Source organism: Aspergillus japonicus (assembly GCF_003184785.1).
Source record: "Aspergillus japonicus CBS 114.51 unplaced genomic scaffold BO86scaffold_86, whole genome shotgun sequence".
In the NCBI taxonomy this organism is placed as follows: Eukaryota; Fungi; Ascomycota; class Eurotiomycetes; order Eurotiales; family Aspergillaceae; genus Aspergillus; species Aspergillus japonicus.
The window spans coordinates 58,617-74,028 of record NW_020291723.1 but is presented as its reverse complement, the minus strand read 5'-3'; the positions used below and the strand labels follow the sequence as shown (position 1 = coordinate 74,028).

General features: G+C 55.7%; 8 protein-coding genes across 8 annotated transcripts; 1 reads left to right on the top strand and 7 right to left on the bottom strand.

The window, feature by feature from the left end:
- Nucleotides 1-174: 174 nt before the first annotated feature.
- On the bottom strand, nucleotides 175-1,368 carry BO86DRAFT_413537 (uncharacterized protein; the record flags this gene model as incomplete). The annotated part of the gene is made up of 2 exons (XM_025674755.1): nucleotides 444-1,368; nucleotides 175-355 (listed from the first exon to the last, which is right to left on the bottom strand). Exons 1-2 carry the CDS (start codon nucleotides 941-943, stop codon nucleotides 175-177), a joined length of 681 nt encoding a protein of 226 aa, XP_025522800.1. The 5' UTR covers nucleotides 944-1,368.
- Nucleotides 1,369-2,855: 1,487 nt separating this feature from the next.
- On the bottom strand, nucleotides 2,856-4,755 carry BO86DRAFT_236561 (glycoside hydrolase family 71 protein). Its single transcript, XM_025667053.1, has 2 exons — nucleotides 4,447-4,755; nucleotides 2,856-4,373 (listed from the first exon to the last, which is right to left on the bottom strand). Exons 1-2 carry the CDS (start codon nucleotides 4,519-4,521, stop codon nucleotides 2,988-2,990), a joined length of 1,461 nt encoding a protein of 486 aa, XP_025522799.1. The 5' UTR covers nucleotides 4,522-4,755; the 3' UTR covers nucleotides 2,856-2,987.
- Nucleotides 4,756-6,165: 1,410 nt separating this feature from the next.
- Nucleotides 6,166-7,741, bottom strand: BO86DRAFT_393091 (glutamate decarboxylase). The gene is made up of 2 exons (XM_025672947.1): nucleotides 7,050-7,741; nucleotides 6,166-6,940 (listed from the first exon to the last, which is right to left on the bottom strand). Exons 1-2 carry the CDS (start codon nucleotides 7,662-7,664, stop codon nucleotides 6,296-6,298), a joined length of 1,260 nt encoding a protein of 419 aa, XP_025522798.1. The 5' UTR covers nucleotides 7,665-7,741; the 3' UTR covers nucleotides 6,166-6,295.
- Nucleotides 7,742-7,746: 5 nt separating this feature from the next.
- Nucleotides 7,747-8,172, bottom strand: BO86DRAFT_236549 (uncharacterized protein). The gene has a single exon (XM_025667052.1). It carries the CDS (start codon nucleotides 8,052-8,054, stop codon nucleotides 7,830-7,832), a length of 225 nt encoding a protein of 74 aa, XP_025522797.1. The 5' UTR covers nucleotides 8,055-8,172; the 3' UTR covers nucleotides 7,747-7,829.
- A 527-nt stretch (nucleotides 8,173-8,699) lies between these two features.
- BO86DRAFT_442234 (Aldo/keto reductase) lies at nucleotides 8,700-10,018 on the top strand (the record flags this gene model as incomplete). The annotated part of the gene is made up of 2 exons (XM_025676294.1): nucleotides 8,700-8,877; nucleotides 8,960-10,018. The coding sequence occupies 2 exons, from the start codon at nucleotides 8,700-8,702 to the stop codon at nucleotides 9,847-9,849; spliced, it is 1,068 nt and encodes a 355-aa protein (XP_025522796.1). The 3' UTR covers nucleotides 9,850-10,018.
- A 170-nt stretch (nucleotides 10,019-10,188) lies between these two features.
- BO86DRAFT_324508 (uncharacterized protein) lies at nucleotides 10,189-12,728 on the bottom strand (the record flags this gene model as incomplete). Its single annotated transcript, XM_025668478.1, has 4 exons — nucleotides 10,189-12,028; nucleotides 12,223-12,363; nucleotides 12,492-12,578; nucleotides 12,658-12,728. Coding segments are annotated over 4 exons (2,139 nt in total), but the record flags the coding sequence as incomplete, so codon positions are not given.
- Nucleotides 12,729-13,642: 914 nt separating this feature from the next.
- Nucleotides 13,643-14,275, bottom strand: BO86DRAFT_442224 (uncharacterized protein; the record flags this gene model as incomplete). Its single annotated transcript, XM_025676293.1, has 2 exons — nucleotides 13,943-14,275; nucleotides 13,643-13,909 (listed from the first exon to the last, which is right to left on the bottom strand). The coding sequence occupies exons 1-2, from the start codon at nucleotides 14,096-14,098 to the stop codon at nucleotides 13,643-13,645; spliced, it is 423 nt and encodes a 140-aa protein (XP_025522794.1). The 5' UTR covers nucleotides 14,099-14,275.
- A 238-nt stretch (nucleotides 14,276-14,513) lies between these two features.
- BO86DRAFT_404222 (uncharacterized protein) lies at nucleotides 14,514-15,390 on the bottom strand (the record flags this gene model as incomplete). The annotated part of the gene is made up of 4 exons (XM_025673994.1): nucleotides 14,514-14,603; nucleotides 14,670-14,687; nucleotides 14,757-14,982; nucleotides 15,080-15,390. 4 exons carry the CDS (start codon nucleotides 15,388-15,390, stop codon nucleotides 14,514-14,516), a joined length of 645 nt encoding a protein of 214 aa, XP_025522793.1.
- Nucleotides 15,391-15,412: the final 22 nt, after the last annotated feature.

The window sequence follows — 15,412 nt, the reverse complement described above, 5'->3', positions numbered from 1 at the left end:
AATCCTCCACCTCAGGAACCCTCCACGAAAACACATCCATCAGAGAAAATCGATATTATATTATCGAAATACAGGGCACATGCCCAAGAAGTAAGTATACAGTACACAAAACAAGACACGGCCATCCCAGGACAATATAGCACAACATGCAAACCTCCCCCCGTCCAGCCCGGGTCAGCTAACCAGCGCGGGCTGCTGCGCATGCGCATGCCCGTACAGCGGCCACCGCCGCCGCCCAAACACAATCCGCGACGTGTATCGCTTGGTCTTGCGCATCATCGACGTGCTCCCAACAACCACGGCAACGGATGCTTGTCTGGGGCCCTCGTCGCGGTCGCTGACGGGATTCACGCCCCTGCCGTGGGGGGCGGCCAGGAGGTTGTGTTGGGACGCTACGCGTTTCAGCCCTGCTCCGCTGGGTTTCTGCGCTGGAGTGGGGCCACTGGCGGATGATGGTAGATGTAGATGTAGATGTAAATGTAGAGGCGGAGGCAGAGGCAGAGCGCCGCCGGACCATCGCCCGAACGGCACCGGTGATCTGTTCGCGGATCACAGTGACGGGGGGGGCCGTCTCGACGGGCGAGCTTGTGTATGAGCGGGGATCCTCAAACTCCTCCTCCTCGTCGATGACGTCCTCGTCTTCGAGGGAGAAGGCGGCCATCTGGGCGCGGACGGCCTGTTGGGCCGCTTCGATGGAGCGGTGCAGGAGGCGCTGGTGCGCGAGGCAGCGGCGGAGGTCGGGGCTTCTGGTCGCGGTCTCGCGCTGGAGCTTGTTGCGCGAGAGGAGGACGATGTGCGTGGGGATTATCGTGGAGGCACCGGAGGAGGATGTGCTGGTGGTTGTGGTGGTGCGGCGGGCGATGGGGGGGATGCGGGTGTTGACTGTGGTGGTAGAGGGAGAGGTGAGGCGGGAGGCATGGCGGAAGAAATGGGGGGCTTCCATGGTGGTTATCTTGCGGTTGTTGGTGGGTTTATGTGGATGGAATTGAGGATTTGTTGTAGAGTGTAGATTTGAGGTTGTGGGAGAGAATAAGTTCGGTGTTGAAGGATCGAATGGTCTGATTGAATGGTATAAACAAAGACTAGTGCAAAGGACAGGCAGCACCAGGCTGTATCAATCACGGTCTCTAGAAATCGGGTCTTGTGTTTATTCTCGTATTAACATGTCGGATCGTGTGAAAGTCTGAAGTTTTGTTCTCCCCTGATTCAGGGACCGAGGGGGTGGTCAGGGGATACTTTATACCCTCTCCCCGGACCCTGCAGGGCAAGCAACAAAGGAGGGGCATGTCCGTCTGCATGAAGCTTATGGATCCTTCAAGCGGAGCCAGTGGACGCGGTGGCTCGAGCATCCGTCCTCACCAGCCCCTGTTGCTATTGCAGGACTGTGAGTAGGGCTTCATGTCGGCCGACGCCGATGGTCCAGGCTTTGTCCCTACTGTCGGGACCGGAGCACCGTCTTCGGCCGTGTGAACGATGCAAAGACTAATTCAAATGATTAAACTCAGCCCCGGCTAACCCGTCTGGAACTGGTCAGTGCTGATCCCCCAGACCATCGAGGATTGGTCGGCTTGCACCGTCGGGTGGCGAGCCAAGGGTGTCATATGCGTCATAGACTTGCGGGTTCCCCCGGGGGTGTCGTCTGTTTATCGATAAGGGCTTACACATACGAATCATACGACTTGGTCGCCATCGAGAGAGGGCTATGGTGGGCTGGACCCGGTTGGGCCAGACTGGGTGGTCGAGGCTATTCGCGGGGATGGAGGGGATGAAGGGAGAGGGTTGAAGTCTTTGTCACCTGGTGGAATGTAACCCTATCCCGATGCGGATACCCTTGACGAGTTTCCCGACAAGGTGTCTGACAAGACGACTACTATTGCATTCACCTCCTCAATGTTGTGGAATAAGCCTTATTCAGGGTGCTTGATCTTCACGTCTACATGCAATCCATGATGCAGAAACTCGATGGTCTCCGTGGGGCATATTTCTACCCCACTGCAAATACCGTCGCAACCCCCACCAGAACCTGCACGCTCATGCTCGGCGCAAAATCAGTGCAGATCCCCCAGCAACACCAGAAATCAGATCAGACAGGTGTATCACCACCAGCAAGCATCGCAAACAACACTCTTGAATCATGTACTCGCCGAAACAGGCAGGAGGCAGGAGAGCAAGCACTGGGGCGACCAGCCCCGTCTAGCTTTTCCGCACGCTCACTTCCATGGGACCAAGGTCTTTGACTTTGACAGCAGCAAACGAGCCCAACCGCCGCAGCAGCTTCCTCCAGAGAGCCGCAGCGATAATCGAAGAGATAAGCTAAGCTACTGGACTAGGTAGGTCAAAGGGCCAGCAGGGTGCACGTCCCCCATCGGCGACGCCGACAACCCCACGACCCAACCCATGGGTGACGGGTGTGGATGGCGGCGAGTGGATTTCCGCAAGCGGCAACTGGACCCTACATTCCAGCCTCAACCATGGATCTCCCGCAAGGATCCCTTTGCTCTTGCAGCAAAGAACAGTGAATGCTGTCGGGCCAAGCCGCCGTCGCAAAGTCAATGTCAACGCACGCAGATAGGGGATGGACGATCGAAACTGCGATCAACAGTCCTGTCTATGGAGATAGGAAACCGACACTCGCAAGCTCACTGGCAGAGCGAAGCGACAACAAAATCAGGGCAGGGCCAGCACAGAGTCACAAGACCGCGATCATCCCCAGACTTTTGTGAAGAACAGACCAGAAGACAAAACTGAAAAATTAGATATTAACATAAGAGACCCAACCCAGATATGAAACAAAACCTCACGTCATACATAGATACAGTTGAAGGGACATCAATATCCAAGATCTATCATCATCGAAACTCCCCCCTCCCCGAGCCTCCTGCTCCTCACATATCACATATTCCTTCCGCACGCGCGCCCCCCCCGGCGGGCATGACGATCATAATACAAACGCGGTGACATTATTATCAGTAATCCTTTCTTCATGATCATAGCACGAACCCCAGTCCCAACCAGACGATCAGCACGGGGATCAGCAACGCCCGCAACTCCGCCCGCGTCGACGACCAGGCGGCCGCGGCGCCGGATTTCTTGGAGGTGCCGTTGCTGGAGCCATTGCCCGCGGACAGGTTGGTCAGGTTGCTGCCCACCCAGGCGTTCCAGTTGGTCATGTTGTTGTTGCCGCAGGTGGTGCTGATGGGCTGGCCGGCGACGCGGGCGAGTTCTTGCCCGTCGCGCGTGAGGGTGACGATGACCTCGCCGGTGCGGTTGTCCATCGGCACCGAGCCGAAGTACATCCCCTTGTCGCCGTCGGGGGTGTCGGACCAGTCGACCGACTCGGCCTTGCCGTCGATGCTGACCGACACCTCGGCGGCGGACTCGAGCAGCGCCGAGAAGAAGATCGTGTCCGTCAGCACCTCGCCCGGCGGCAGCACGGTCTGGCCCTGCGAGGCCGTGTTGCCCGTCGTCTTGCCGGCGGCGCAGGCCCACGACGGGGACAGGCGGTACCAGGCGACGAGCCCCTCGGACTCGATGGTCGAACTGCCGTCGCCGCCGTTCTTGTACTCGTCAATGACGTACGGCAGAAAGGCGCGCCAGCCGTCGTGCGGCATGCCGACGGCGTAGTCGAAGGGGGCGTCGCCGGACACGAAGGTGCCGAGGTCGTGGTCGTGGATGGGGCCGATGTAGTGCGACTCGCCGAAGTCGTTCCAGGTCAGGATCTCGACGTACTCGGGCTCGAGCTCGGCGACCTGCTTCCAGCGCGTGTACCACAGGTCGTCGCCCTGCCAGACCCAGTTCTTGTTGTAGCGGACCATGTTGGTGTAGAACCAGGGGGAGACGGGCATGATGTAGGGCCGGTCGGTGCCATTGGAGGACTTCAAGACCGATAAATAGCGCTCGTCCATCGAGGTGTTCATCGCCGCCGTCCCGTCCGGCCAGGCGTTCCAGCTCATCAGCCCGTCGGCCACCGTCGCCGCCGCCAGCTTCTCCGGCAGCACGCTGGACCAGTCCGGCACGAAGAAGCAGTCCACCTTCTTCTTGATGTTGACCCAGTCGCCCTGCGCCTCGTAGCCCTCGAAGGTCGAGACCAGCGGCGTCTCGTCGTTGTGCTTGTAGTACGCCGGCAGCTTGGTGTAGTTGCTCAGCCACGTGATGACCTGGTCCTGCGGCCAGTGGCCGTCGCCGCTGTAGTCCAGCGAGAAGAAGAGTTTGAAGTCCAGGTCCGCCGCCGCCGTGAACGCGTCGTTCAGGATCTGGCCCGCGTACGGGCTGCCGTAGCCCATGTTCAACGCGAAGGCGTCGATTTTGGCCGCCTGCGCCAGCGTGATGTCTTCCTTCCAGTTATCGACGGTGAAGTTTTGACTGTTGGCCACCTGTGTATTCGGGTACGTATCAGCAAGGTGTCTGTCATCAGACTGAGATGAACTGAGAAAGGGAGAGTCAAACCATGAAGTGAGCAAAGACAGCCTTAGCCTGCGCATGGCAGGCCAGTGCCACCACCAGGGCAATGATTAATGCCATAGTACTGTACCAGTGCGAGAGACGAACACGACCAGACCTTATCGTGACTGTCCGTACACTGTGCCAGAGACCCGAGAAAAACCCAGCAGAAGAAAAGTAGGATGGAACGGGGACATCGGAGTTGATATGGGCCACCCAAGCCCAGCCAGCTCGCGTTCGACTCCGTACAATCCATCCTGATATTCAGGGGGACTAGCCCATAAAGGCATTTCCTCAATGGGGCACAAACAGATATAGCATCGACAGTAGACAGCCCAATTGAGTTTTGTTTCCACACTCGAGTTGCACGGCCTGAGCACCACCTGTCAGAGACAAGGCGAATCCGGGAAGAGAGGGAAGAGGATCCGGTGTCTCCCCCATTGCGTGAGTTATTGGAAGCGGTCTGTCAGCAATGATTTTCAAGTGCACCCTCACCAGAATTCAAAACCAGATTCATAATCGGCGAAAGCTCCCCTCGCTTGCGAATTGATCATTGGGCGATAAGAGGCCACCAGGTAATGCCCACTCTGCTATCAGGTGGATATGTGTGTGGTCGATGGTCAACGGACAGACAGACAGACGACACGCAGCTGCGAACACCCTCCGTGTGTTGCTGCGCGAATGGGGACAGATGATTAACCCCGGATTGATTGACAGGGCAGGGCAAGTCAAATGGTTCGAGAGTGGAGCCAATTATTGCAGCATAGACCTCCAGGCTACTGCATTGAGGAGGCGTATTATTGTTCAAGGTTTCCAACAAGTTGCTGATATGGACCATCGAATGTGATGTGTCCGGCGCCCGCATACTGCTTTGGGAAGGGATTGAGGCCAAAGGCGGAAGAGTTCGTGTACTGTACGGAGTAGGTCACCAAAACAAACCCTAAGCACAGCGATCAATCATCAATGTATGACAGGTCCCTTTTCGTGGATGGAGGCAATGGGGGCGCGTCCCCTCTCGCACCGTTGTGGACACCCACTGGATAATTGTGTTGTATTGTTTCAGTGCTATAATGGAATACGAAAAAGGTCTCACATTCTTCCTCATGAATCACGCCCAGATCGGATATTCATTGGCCCTACGCCACCGTGATTCACATCGATCGGGTGGCCGATGTGGGGAGATCAGAGTCGTAATGGAAGCCTGTCGTTGTCCGTCGTGAATATACGGTGCAATGGGTGCATGTAGTATAGTACGTGCAGAGGTAGTTGGTTATCAGACATCAGACACGCTGGCCAAGAGCTGCAGACTGCGGAAAACCGCTCGCTCACCGGCTCCTGTGGGGGGAAAAAAAAGGGAACGGTGGAGCCTTTGGTCGCGAAAATCACTCCAGCCGAGTCCCGAGTTCCCGACACCTGCAAAACCGGTGGCCGCTGGCCGTTGGCCGTTGGTAGCTTACCGATATTCCTGTAATGAATCCTGCGACTTAGTGAGGGAGTCAGTCTACGCAAGAAAGCAGAAAGTTGCAGGCCGAGGTGCAGCTTTGACGTCGGCGAGCACGAGTTCGCCGCTCGCTGTTCGGACAACAACAAACTACTATGCAACGGTTGCATTCATCCTAGGCATGGAATATTTTTCTTTGACTACTTCGCCACAAGTTCAATGCAACTTGTGACTTAGCTCTGACAAATTGTGGTGGTGTGCATTCTTTCCGTTTTCCTTCCAAGAAGCAATACGAAGTCCTTTGTGCGCTATGTATAGTTACTAGGCTACTAGGTACCTGGTAGTATCCATCTCTCTGACTTGTCACCGGTCGCCAAACTTAATTGGCGCAACAAAGCCCGAAAAACAATCCACTCAGCAAACCGCGTGCGTTTTCCCGGTCTTACCCTGGAGCGAATGTTTTTCGTGCTTGTAGACCGGGTGGCCCTGGGGCCCGCGAGTCGCGTGCGTCTGGACGTAGGTGCTGTATCGCTTGATCATCGTCTCGTCCATCTCCTCGAGCGACGTCAGCGCCTGGCGAATGTCCTCCACCAGCAGGTTGCAGCGATGGATGCTGAAGTCCTCCCGCAGGACAATCCGCATCATCTTCAGCGCGTTGCAGTTGGGGGCCATGGTGTAGGCGGGGATCACCCACCCGCGACGACGCAGCACATGGGCCAGGGAAAACTCGTCGTAGAGACGGCCCTCCTCCTCGGGGAATCGGTATGCGACCAGCGGGAGACCGCGACCGTTGCCTTCGCTCATGATGATGAAGCCCAGTTTGCCCAGTTCCGAGGCCAGGTAGTCGGCGATTTGAGTCAGGTTGGTCATGATTGAGCGATAACCGTGCTTCCCCAGCCGGATCAACTGATAGTATTGACCAATGACGTGCGAGGCGCCTTTCGAGAAGTTCAAGGTAAAGCTGGCTTGATCGGCGCCGAGATAGTTGATGTTGAAGATCAACTCTTTGGGCAGATACTCCGGGGCACGCCAGAAGACCCACCCGACACCGGGATAGACCTGTGTGGGAGAGTCCGTGTCAGCACTAATTGACTCCCTGGCTAGACAGCAGCATGATTGGTCAAGTTTGAGCTCTGTCTATCCTGACGGTGTGTGCTGCGACACCTACCAATCCATATTTATGGCCTGAGACATTGATCGAGACGACCTTCTCCAATCGAAAGTCCCATTCCAGCTCCGGTTTCACAAACGGCACGACAAACCCGCCACTGGCGGCGTCCACATGGATCGGGCAGTCGATATTTTTGGCCACCAGCAGATCATTGATCGCCTTGACGTCCTCGTACTGGCCCGTGTAGGTGGTGCCCAGGATGGCGCAGATGCCGACCGTGTTCTCGTCGACCAGGTCGACCGCGGTGGCCGGGTCGATGACGTACCGCGTTTCGGTGCAGTAGACGTACTTCTCCTCCACCTCGAAGTACCGCGCGGCCTTCTCCCAGCAGACCTGCACCGCGCTGTTCATGATGATGTTCGGTCGCGACCAGTCCTTGCCCGCCGCCTTGCGCTGGTTCTGCCAGCGCTTCTTCATCGCCAGCATGGCCAGCATGATCGCCTCCGACGACCCGACCGTCGAGGTTCCGATCGCGTCCTCCTCCGCGCCCTCCTGGCCGGTGGTCGGGGCGTGGAACAGGCCCGCGATCATGTTCACACAACGGTTCTGGATGTGCGCCGATTGCGGGTACTGCTCGTAGTCGATGAAGTTCTTGCTCATCGCGTCGGACATGAGGGTTTGCACTTCGTCTTCCTGCGTTGGGTCAGCAACGCAGCGCCAGTCTGCGGACGGCGGAGAGAGTGACTGACCATGTAGGTGGTGACGAAGCTCGCCAGACTGGGGGGTTGGAAATGGTTATCATGCGTTGCTTGCTAAGCTGAGTGCAGAGAAGGGCCATTACTTGAGCAGCGGATTGCCATCGAGACTCAGCTCGTCCTTGATCATCCGGTATGCGACGCTGGCCGGCATCTCCTGCTCCGACATCGCATGCTCGGGCAGCTCCTCCACCGCGTAATGTGTCCCGTAGACGTTGGCGGACGCCTCGGACGCCTCAGCGTCGCGCTGCTCGCGCCGATGACGGTGGGTTTGGGATTCTTTGGCGATTGATGAAAGATGGACCATCGTTGCTACTACACAGATCAAATTGAGTCGGTGTGCGTTAAGACTCACACGAGCAGTGCTTCGCGCGACCGTCGGTCTTTATAAGAGTGTGTGTGGTTGTACCGAAACTCTGTGGTCCGGGATGACCTCACCACTCCCGCATGTGGACGGACTTGGTTATACATCGTGTTAGTTCTCGCGAATATGAGCAACCGAGAGCCTTTTGTCATGGAGCGACCGACTGTGCCATTTGTGTTGCTACACCGCGCAGCGTGTGTTACCATGAGATAGTAGCCTGTCACGTGACACAGGGTGAGCGTTGCTGACCATGTTAGTCACTGCCTTGTCGCGTAGTCGGTTGCTGATCGTGCTGCCATCAACTGCCGACAGATTGTAGTCATATCTGATTGTCATATCTGATCATTCACGCTAGTCACCAATGCGGTGGTCGTCTCAGCGATGGTCAGTTTTCAACCCCGGAGACGGCGGTGGAGTTAGCGGCGGAGATAAGATCAGGGACTGGGTCCTGAGACTCAATATCCACCGCAATCGCCGACTGCCTGTATATCTTATATCAATGAGTGCGGTAAGGCCTCTCGAAGAAGGTTGAGCCCGTGTTCCAGAATCGATTCATCACCAACCAAGCCTCTCCATTCTACACCGACAATGGCGACTCCCGGAAAATTGCCGACCCGTTCGCTGGGCAGACACGGGCCTCTGCTTCCTCGCATAGGCTTAGGGCTGATGGGCGCCAGCGGCGTGTACGGCATGCCGCTAGATGATGACAAGATCCTCAACTTGCTGGATGAGGCATACGCTAGAGGCGAGACGTTTTGGGACACCGGTATGTGGTTCACAACTTGTGCCGTAGCATAGAGCTGCGGGGGGGTGAACTGGAGTGGAAAGGAATTGCTGACGAGATTCAGCCGATAAATACGGCGCGTCCGAGGAGATCCTCGGGAAATGGTTCGCGGCGAACCCGGAAAAGCGCCAGCATGTCTTCCTGGCCACCAAATTCGGAATTCGTCCCTCCTCCGAATCCCCGCACGGATACAAGATGGATTCGACGCCCGAGTACTGTCGTCAGTCGCTGGAACGGTCGTTGAAACGCCTGGACCTGCCCTATGTGGACTTGTACTATGTCCACCGCTTGGATAAGATCACCCCCATCGAGAAGACAATGGCGGCCCTAGTGCAGTTGAAGCAGGAGGGGAAGATCCGGTTCATCGGGCTGAGCGAGTGCAGCGCCGAGTCGTTGCGCCGGGCGCATGCAGTGCACCCCATCGCCTGTGTGCAGGTGGAGTACAGCCTGTTCTGCCTGGCCATCGAGTCTCCCGAGATCCGACTCCTGGAGACCGCACGGGAGTTGGGGGTGGGGATTGTGGCTTACAGCCCCCTCGGAAATGGGCTGTTGGGTGGCACTCTGCGTTCCCGCCAGGATGTCAGTCGACCCGGCGATTCACGGGGAGTTTTGCCGTGGCTGCATGAGAAGAACATTGGCAAGAACCTGACGGTTGTGGACAGAATCTCCGACATGGCCAGACAGAAGGGTGTCACGACTGCGCAACTGGCGCTGGCCTGGATCTTCGCGCAGGGTGACGACATTTTCGCCATTCCAGGCACCACGAAAGTCGAGCGCTTGGAGGAGAACCTGGGAAGCGTCTCAATTTCTCTTTCGGGGGATGAGGAGCGCGCACTCCGGTGGTTGGCTAAAGAGGTTGCTGGGATTCGGTTTCAAGCGCTGACAGGATATGACTTCGCGAATACCCCGCTGCTGGAGCCCTCCCCGTCTGCAAAGAAAGACTTGAGGAAATAAGAGATCAGGTAGTCTGTATTGGCAAATAAGAATCAATTGAGTTGCGTGTCAGATTGCTGTCCATTGTAGGATCCCGGTAGCACGGCATTGCTGTCCCGGATCCAAGCGTTGAAGAAGTCCATCTCTGAGTAACTCTGGTGATCCTGTGTCTGACTGGCAGTCGAGAAAAGAGCACTGTCGTAAATCCCACCATCAAGACCCAGGCTGTTGACAAAGAAAATCGAAGTTGGGTCTGTCATCGCCATCATCGGAACCTCAGCAGCAGATCTGGCCGGCCGACGCAGGATGCAGAAAGATCCAAAGTACGGGATCTCCAGTTTCAGGCTGCACTCCGCAGCCTCAGGGACCTCGTTGGCCGGCCAGGACGTAAAACTCCGCGCCATCTGCCGCCTCTTCCTCGATCATTCTCAGTTTTCGCACGACGCTGATCGTCGGGCTGGTCAAGTGATTCCGCAAACATAGCCGCTCCAGGATATCGATGACATTGTCGACAGTCCTCAGATCCAAGGGCCGTTGGTGCTCCAGGGCATTCGCGCGACCCAGGTTATGTCCGTCGATGTGGATGATCAAGAGCGCTGTTGCTGCCACGAAGGCCTTGTTATCCAGCCCGTGATAGGACATCATCGGGTGCTCATCGCGGAAGGCCAGACATCGAGTCAGCACTTCCCGGCTGGCGGCGAGGATCGCGAGCTTTTTGTACCCATGGTCCCCGGCCGAAAGGACAGAAATCACACTGTCCGCCTCTTTGGAGCGTCCCAGGTGTTGAACAAAGTATGGCTGATAGAGCATGATGAGAAGGTAATGGTGGTGCATTTGGGTGATGATCTGCGCAATGGCCCCCATTTTCTCCTCCTCGGTGACCTGGTTCTCCAGCACCGGCGGATCCCACCACGCGAGCGGCAAATATCGGATCGCTTTCCTCAACCCGTAGTCAATGTCGTCGGTCTCTTTGTAATCATCGAACCCAACCTCTTCCCTCTGTCCGAGCGAGCCGAAGCGAGGCAGCATGCGCATGTTCCGATCGGCGATTCGGCCCGCCAGAACGACGTGCATGCGCTCGAGTCTGTCGAATGGGGAGAGCTTCGCCATGAACTGCTCGGCTGCAAAGCTATTGTCCGACAGCGAAAGAGGTAGCCCAAGAATGAGCGACAGGAACCGATCGCAATACACCAGTCGGAAGAAGAGCGCCTGCGTTTTCTGGCTCGCTTGCGGGAGCCGCTGGGGGTAGCCCAGCATCTGCGCCACGCTGAGGGCCCGCCGGAAGATGAGCCACGCGGACCGCATGGCTCCCGCGTTGATATGATAGCGAGCCTCGAGCATGAGAGTGTCCAGCCCCTCCAGCGAACAGACGAGCTCGTTGTCGGACGTGACATGGCGGCTCGCGACCGTGAGATAGCGCTGTGCAGCGGCCCCCGGTGGTTCTCTCAGTTGGAGCTGAACCTCGCGGGAGGATGTCAGGCTGAGTTGTTGCAATCCTAGAGCCAGCTGCACCAGCTTACGGGCCAGATCGACCGGTGGTGTGCTTGATGAGGGCAGTTCCAGTGCCGCATCGGGTTTCGCTGTCGCTGCGTCGATGGTCGCCTGTGGACGACTTACCCGGGGCGACTGCACCAGCGTAAATGGAAAATAGAAGAATTTGCCCTTGGTCAGGATCATGACAGCAGTGGAGGGAGGAGGGATGTATGAAATGAGAAAGCTGCCCAGTGACCGAGTGGGCGTGTGCCAAACGCCATTGGGGTTGATGACAGCAAAGGAGGCGGCTTCTGCATCGAGCCCGTGCTGTCTCAACAGGGGGGGCTTGTCCCTGGAAACCTTTGCAGCTGCGGGTCGAGACGATGAGATTGTTGGAGGGGCATTCTTCCGCTGACGCAGTAGATGATCCACGAGAGATTCAATGTGCTGAATCCGATCCTCGACCTGCTCATAGTTGGTGTTGCTGGACGGATCGGCAAAGGCTTGGCTAATGCATTGCAACCCTCGGCTGTCGCAATACACGCAGCTGGGGTTGCTGACGGGCTCGAAGATGCATCGTCTCTTTCGATGCTTACATTCCCAGCAGGAAAAGGTCCCTTTTCGTATTTTGCGTCTTTTATGGTTCGGTGCATACAGAGTTGAGGATGATGGCGATGATGATGACGATGGGGTCGAAGACATGATGATAATCGATAATCGATAAGGTCTGGTCTTACTCCGGGGAGGAGAAAGAGAAAGCGACTGGGTGGAGTTGAAAAGAAAAAGGAGAGAGGGAGCTTGGACTGCAGGCTAGATACGTGCGTAGCTAATGTAATATTCAATAGGAGAGATAAAACACGCTAACGTACGCTAACTATAACCCTGTCCATGTGTGCATACCGAGAAATTACAAATCACAACATCCCATCCATTTCATTCATCAAATTATGTGTGGCTTGCTCCGTTGAAACTATCAAAAATCGACCTTCCCTCCTAAGGGGCGCACTGGAACCTATGTACGGAGTAGTACAGTAAGAACCTTCACATCTGGAAGTCCAAGATCTCGATGCTCAGACCCGGAGGCACATCAACCTGCCGGAGACCATCCACATCTACATCGTCCGGCGCAGAGACCCTAGCATGGTCAGTTCTTTACCGTCCAGTCGCTCCACCAACCGGGTTGGACCTACGACATGAAGTGGATGGGAGGGGTGGTCAGCGTGGACTCAAATTCGTCCGGGATCTCCAGGTGCTGGGCCTCGTAGATCTTTCGAAGACTAAGGGATGACTGCGATTAGCATCTCACCAACGAACACTAACTACCTCATTAGTGCTTGATGGCTGAGTTGGTCTCACTTGTTCGCCAGCTTGGACCCGTCCCCATAGTAGTCATGGGCCAATTCATTATCGTAGCGAACGTCGAAGGTCTACTTGCAGTGAGGAAAGGTAAGCAGAGAAAAACAAAAAGACTTCGAATGGCTGCAGCCTGGACTGACCAAGTCTTTCATTTTGGCGGCGGTGGGTTGATCTGATGTCGACTGTGGTAAAGTAAGTGTATAGAGGTGATCCTAACTGAAGCAATTTTGAGCCACGTTCCCCATTTAATACTTCCCAGAAATCGGGCAGTCTTTCAATCACTTACCCAGTGAACCCTGTCACAAACACTAAATCAATTAGATGAAGTCATCTAGGCTTCACCAGCATGTGGATAGAGTTGGGGACTGGTTGGTTCAGACGGTCCAGACGGCTCGGTAACCACCGATCGGGCCTGCAGGTGGCGGATCTCTCACTTCCCATGGTCCGTTTGCAGATGGACGGGCTGACGATGATTTCATTGACCGACTGTATTGACCTCATTTTGATCTTGTCTTGATCTCTCCGATCACTGGAGACATGATTTAGAAGGAGAGTGTTTATTGATACTTTCATACTTCCAGCGAGATAAGGGTTGGCCACCGTGCTCGTAACTGATACGGTACGTATTCTGTACGCAGGGTCACGTGAACACATCGAGTCGACCCGCGTTCGAATCCCGGCTGCCGCACTTATGATTTGAATCCTATCCAAGTGAGATACTTGGACCACAACAACATAGAAAGCCAAGCGAGGTGTTCCAATTCAAATTGTCCCACTCGATGGTTCCAGATCTTATATACTGGTTTCCTGCTTATTAAAACCCCCCTCAACACGGCGACTTCACCACCCCCGGCACCACGCCATGGACCTTGAAATACCTCCAATCCTGCACACACACAAAGACTAGCAATCCAACCACCCCACTGCACCTCCTTATCAGTGACCCTTCCACCATCATGATCAGAACTGGAAGTAACCGAGAGACTCACCACAATGTTAGCGCCAACACGGCCACAATCCCACCCAGCGCCTTACTACTCGTAGTATGCCCTCCACTCGCGCCCATGATGCTGATAATAAACAAGGCGAACCAGAAGATCGTGTCGATGATGTCCAGGATCATGTTGGCGCGGGGGCTGGCCCACCGTTTGAAGCGCTCGTGGTAGGTGGTGAGGGTTTGGTAGGCGAGGAAGACCGCTGCTTTTACGCACTGTGTAGACCATTGTGAGAACCGAACCAATCTGGGCGGGGACTCGGACAAGAGTACGGGTGGAGGGAGCTTTACCACTGCTATGCCCCAGGTATTGGTCCGGGTCGTCGGGGTACCTTTGTCGGCGACTCGGGCGATGATCAGGATGAAGATTAGGGTGATGAGAGAGCCGATGATGATGTGCAAGCGTAGCTTGAGGCGTGGATGGTTGTCGGGGGCCAGATTGATCATGGTTCTTAGCAGTGCTGTTTTGATAGGCGAGGGGGAAGTAGCGTGAGCTCAGTATAGATATATAGGTGGGGATGGAGAAAAGAATGTTCGTTCGAGGATGACACGATTTATATGCATAGGCCTTTATATGTCCTCCCAATTACGTAGCCATAGACCTACCTCTCTCTAGATATGCATAGGATAAGATAGGCAGACATCAATAGAAGTAGAAATCTGCATCCAGGCCCATGAGTTTGTTGCATGCCGTGGGGATATTGTCGGGTTCGTATCACTTGCCCGTTGCGGATATGCGTACGAGCATCGCCAGCGGATTTTGTCTCAACCCCACATGATCAGCTCGTCATTTAGTCACGATTCGCTGCTACGTACATACTCAAGAGCAAACAGTCAAGGCTCCACTAACGTCGGCCCGCAATCAGGGATTGCCCCAGAGACGCAGGTTCGAGAGTGTAGGTGGCCTGGAAGCGCAGTCTGCCGCCTGAGCACCCACAAGCCGGAGTCGACTCTACTCGCAGGTAACATCAATGCCGACCTTCAGCGCCTAGAAAAACAGATAGTCATGCTGCCGTACCAGATCGACCGAGCACGTCTAAGTTCCCGATTAGACGCCGCGACATATCACCCCAAGAAGCAGAACACGCAGACAAGCAGCACTTACATACTCCATCCACGGCACATTTCGAGACCGATCCACCTGTCGCGCCCTTCCCTCCCACACCTTGCCCAGAATCTGGGTCATGGCGACCTGCTGAAACCCCGTCTTCCGCTTGATCTCGCCAATGCACATCTCCACAAACCGCTGCTGGTGCGGCACAGACGTTTCCGCGCCCGCGATAAGCAACGGGAACAGGAGCCGCTTGAACCAGGGCGATGCGGTGGGGATGCTGGCGGCTGCGTCGAGAATCCCTCCCACTGATGCTGCAATCGTTGAGTTCGCTTCAGCAATCGAATAATGAGTCACAATACATGAAGTTGGCCTACCAGGCGAGAGTGGCTATCAGGAAAGCCGTGCGAGGGGAAACCATTGCCGTCGGTTGTTGGGAGATCTTGCGGCAGATGTAGGCGGTACCGGTCAGATGCACCCCATGAGAGGAAATTCCCGACTCACGGATCTGAATCCCATAAGGAGGTTTTCCAGCAAGGAATGGCAATTGTTGACTCACGTCGTAGAGAACGAGGAGAAGTACTGTGGCGAGAAGGACATCGATCTCTTCCCTGTTGAGTCCGTACAATTCCTCCCTGATCAGCAGGGAGCTGAGTGACTGCATTCCAGCGAGTTGATGCTCGATCATCGCCGCAACATTCCTTTTATTC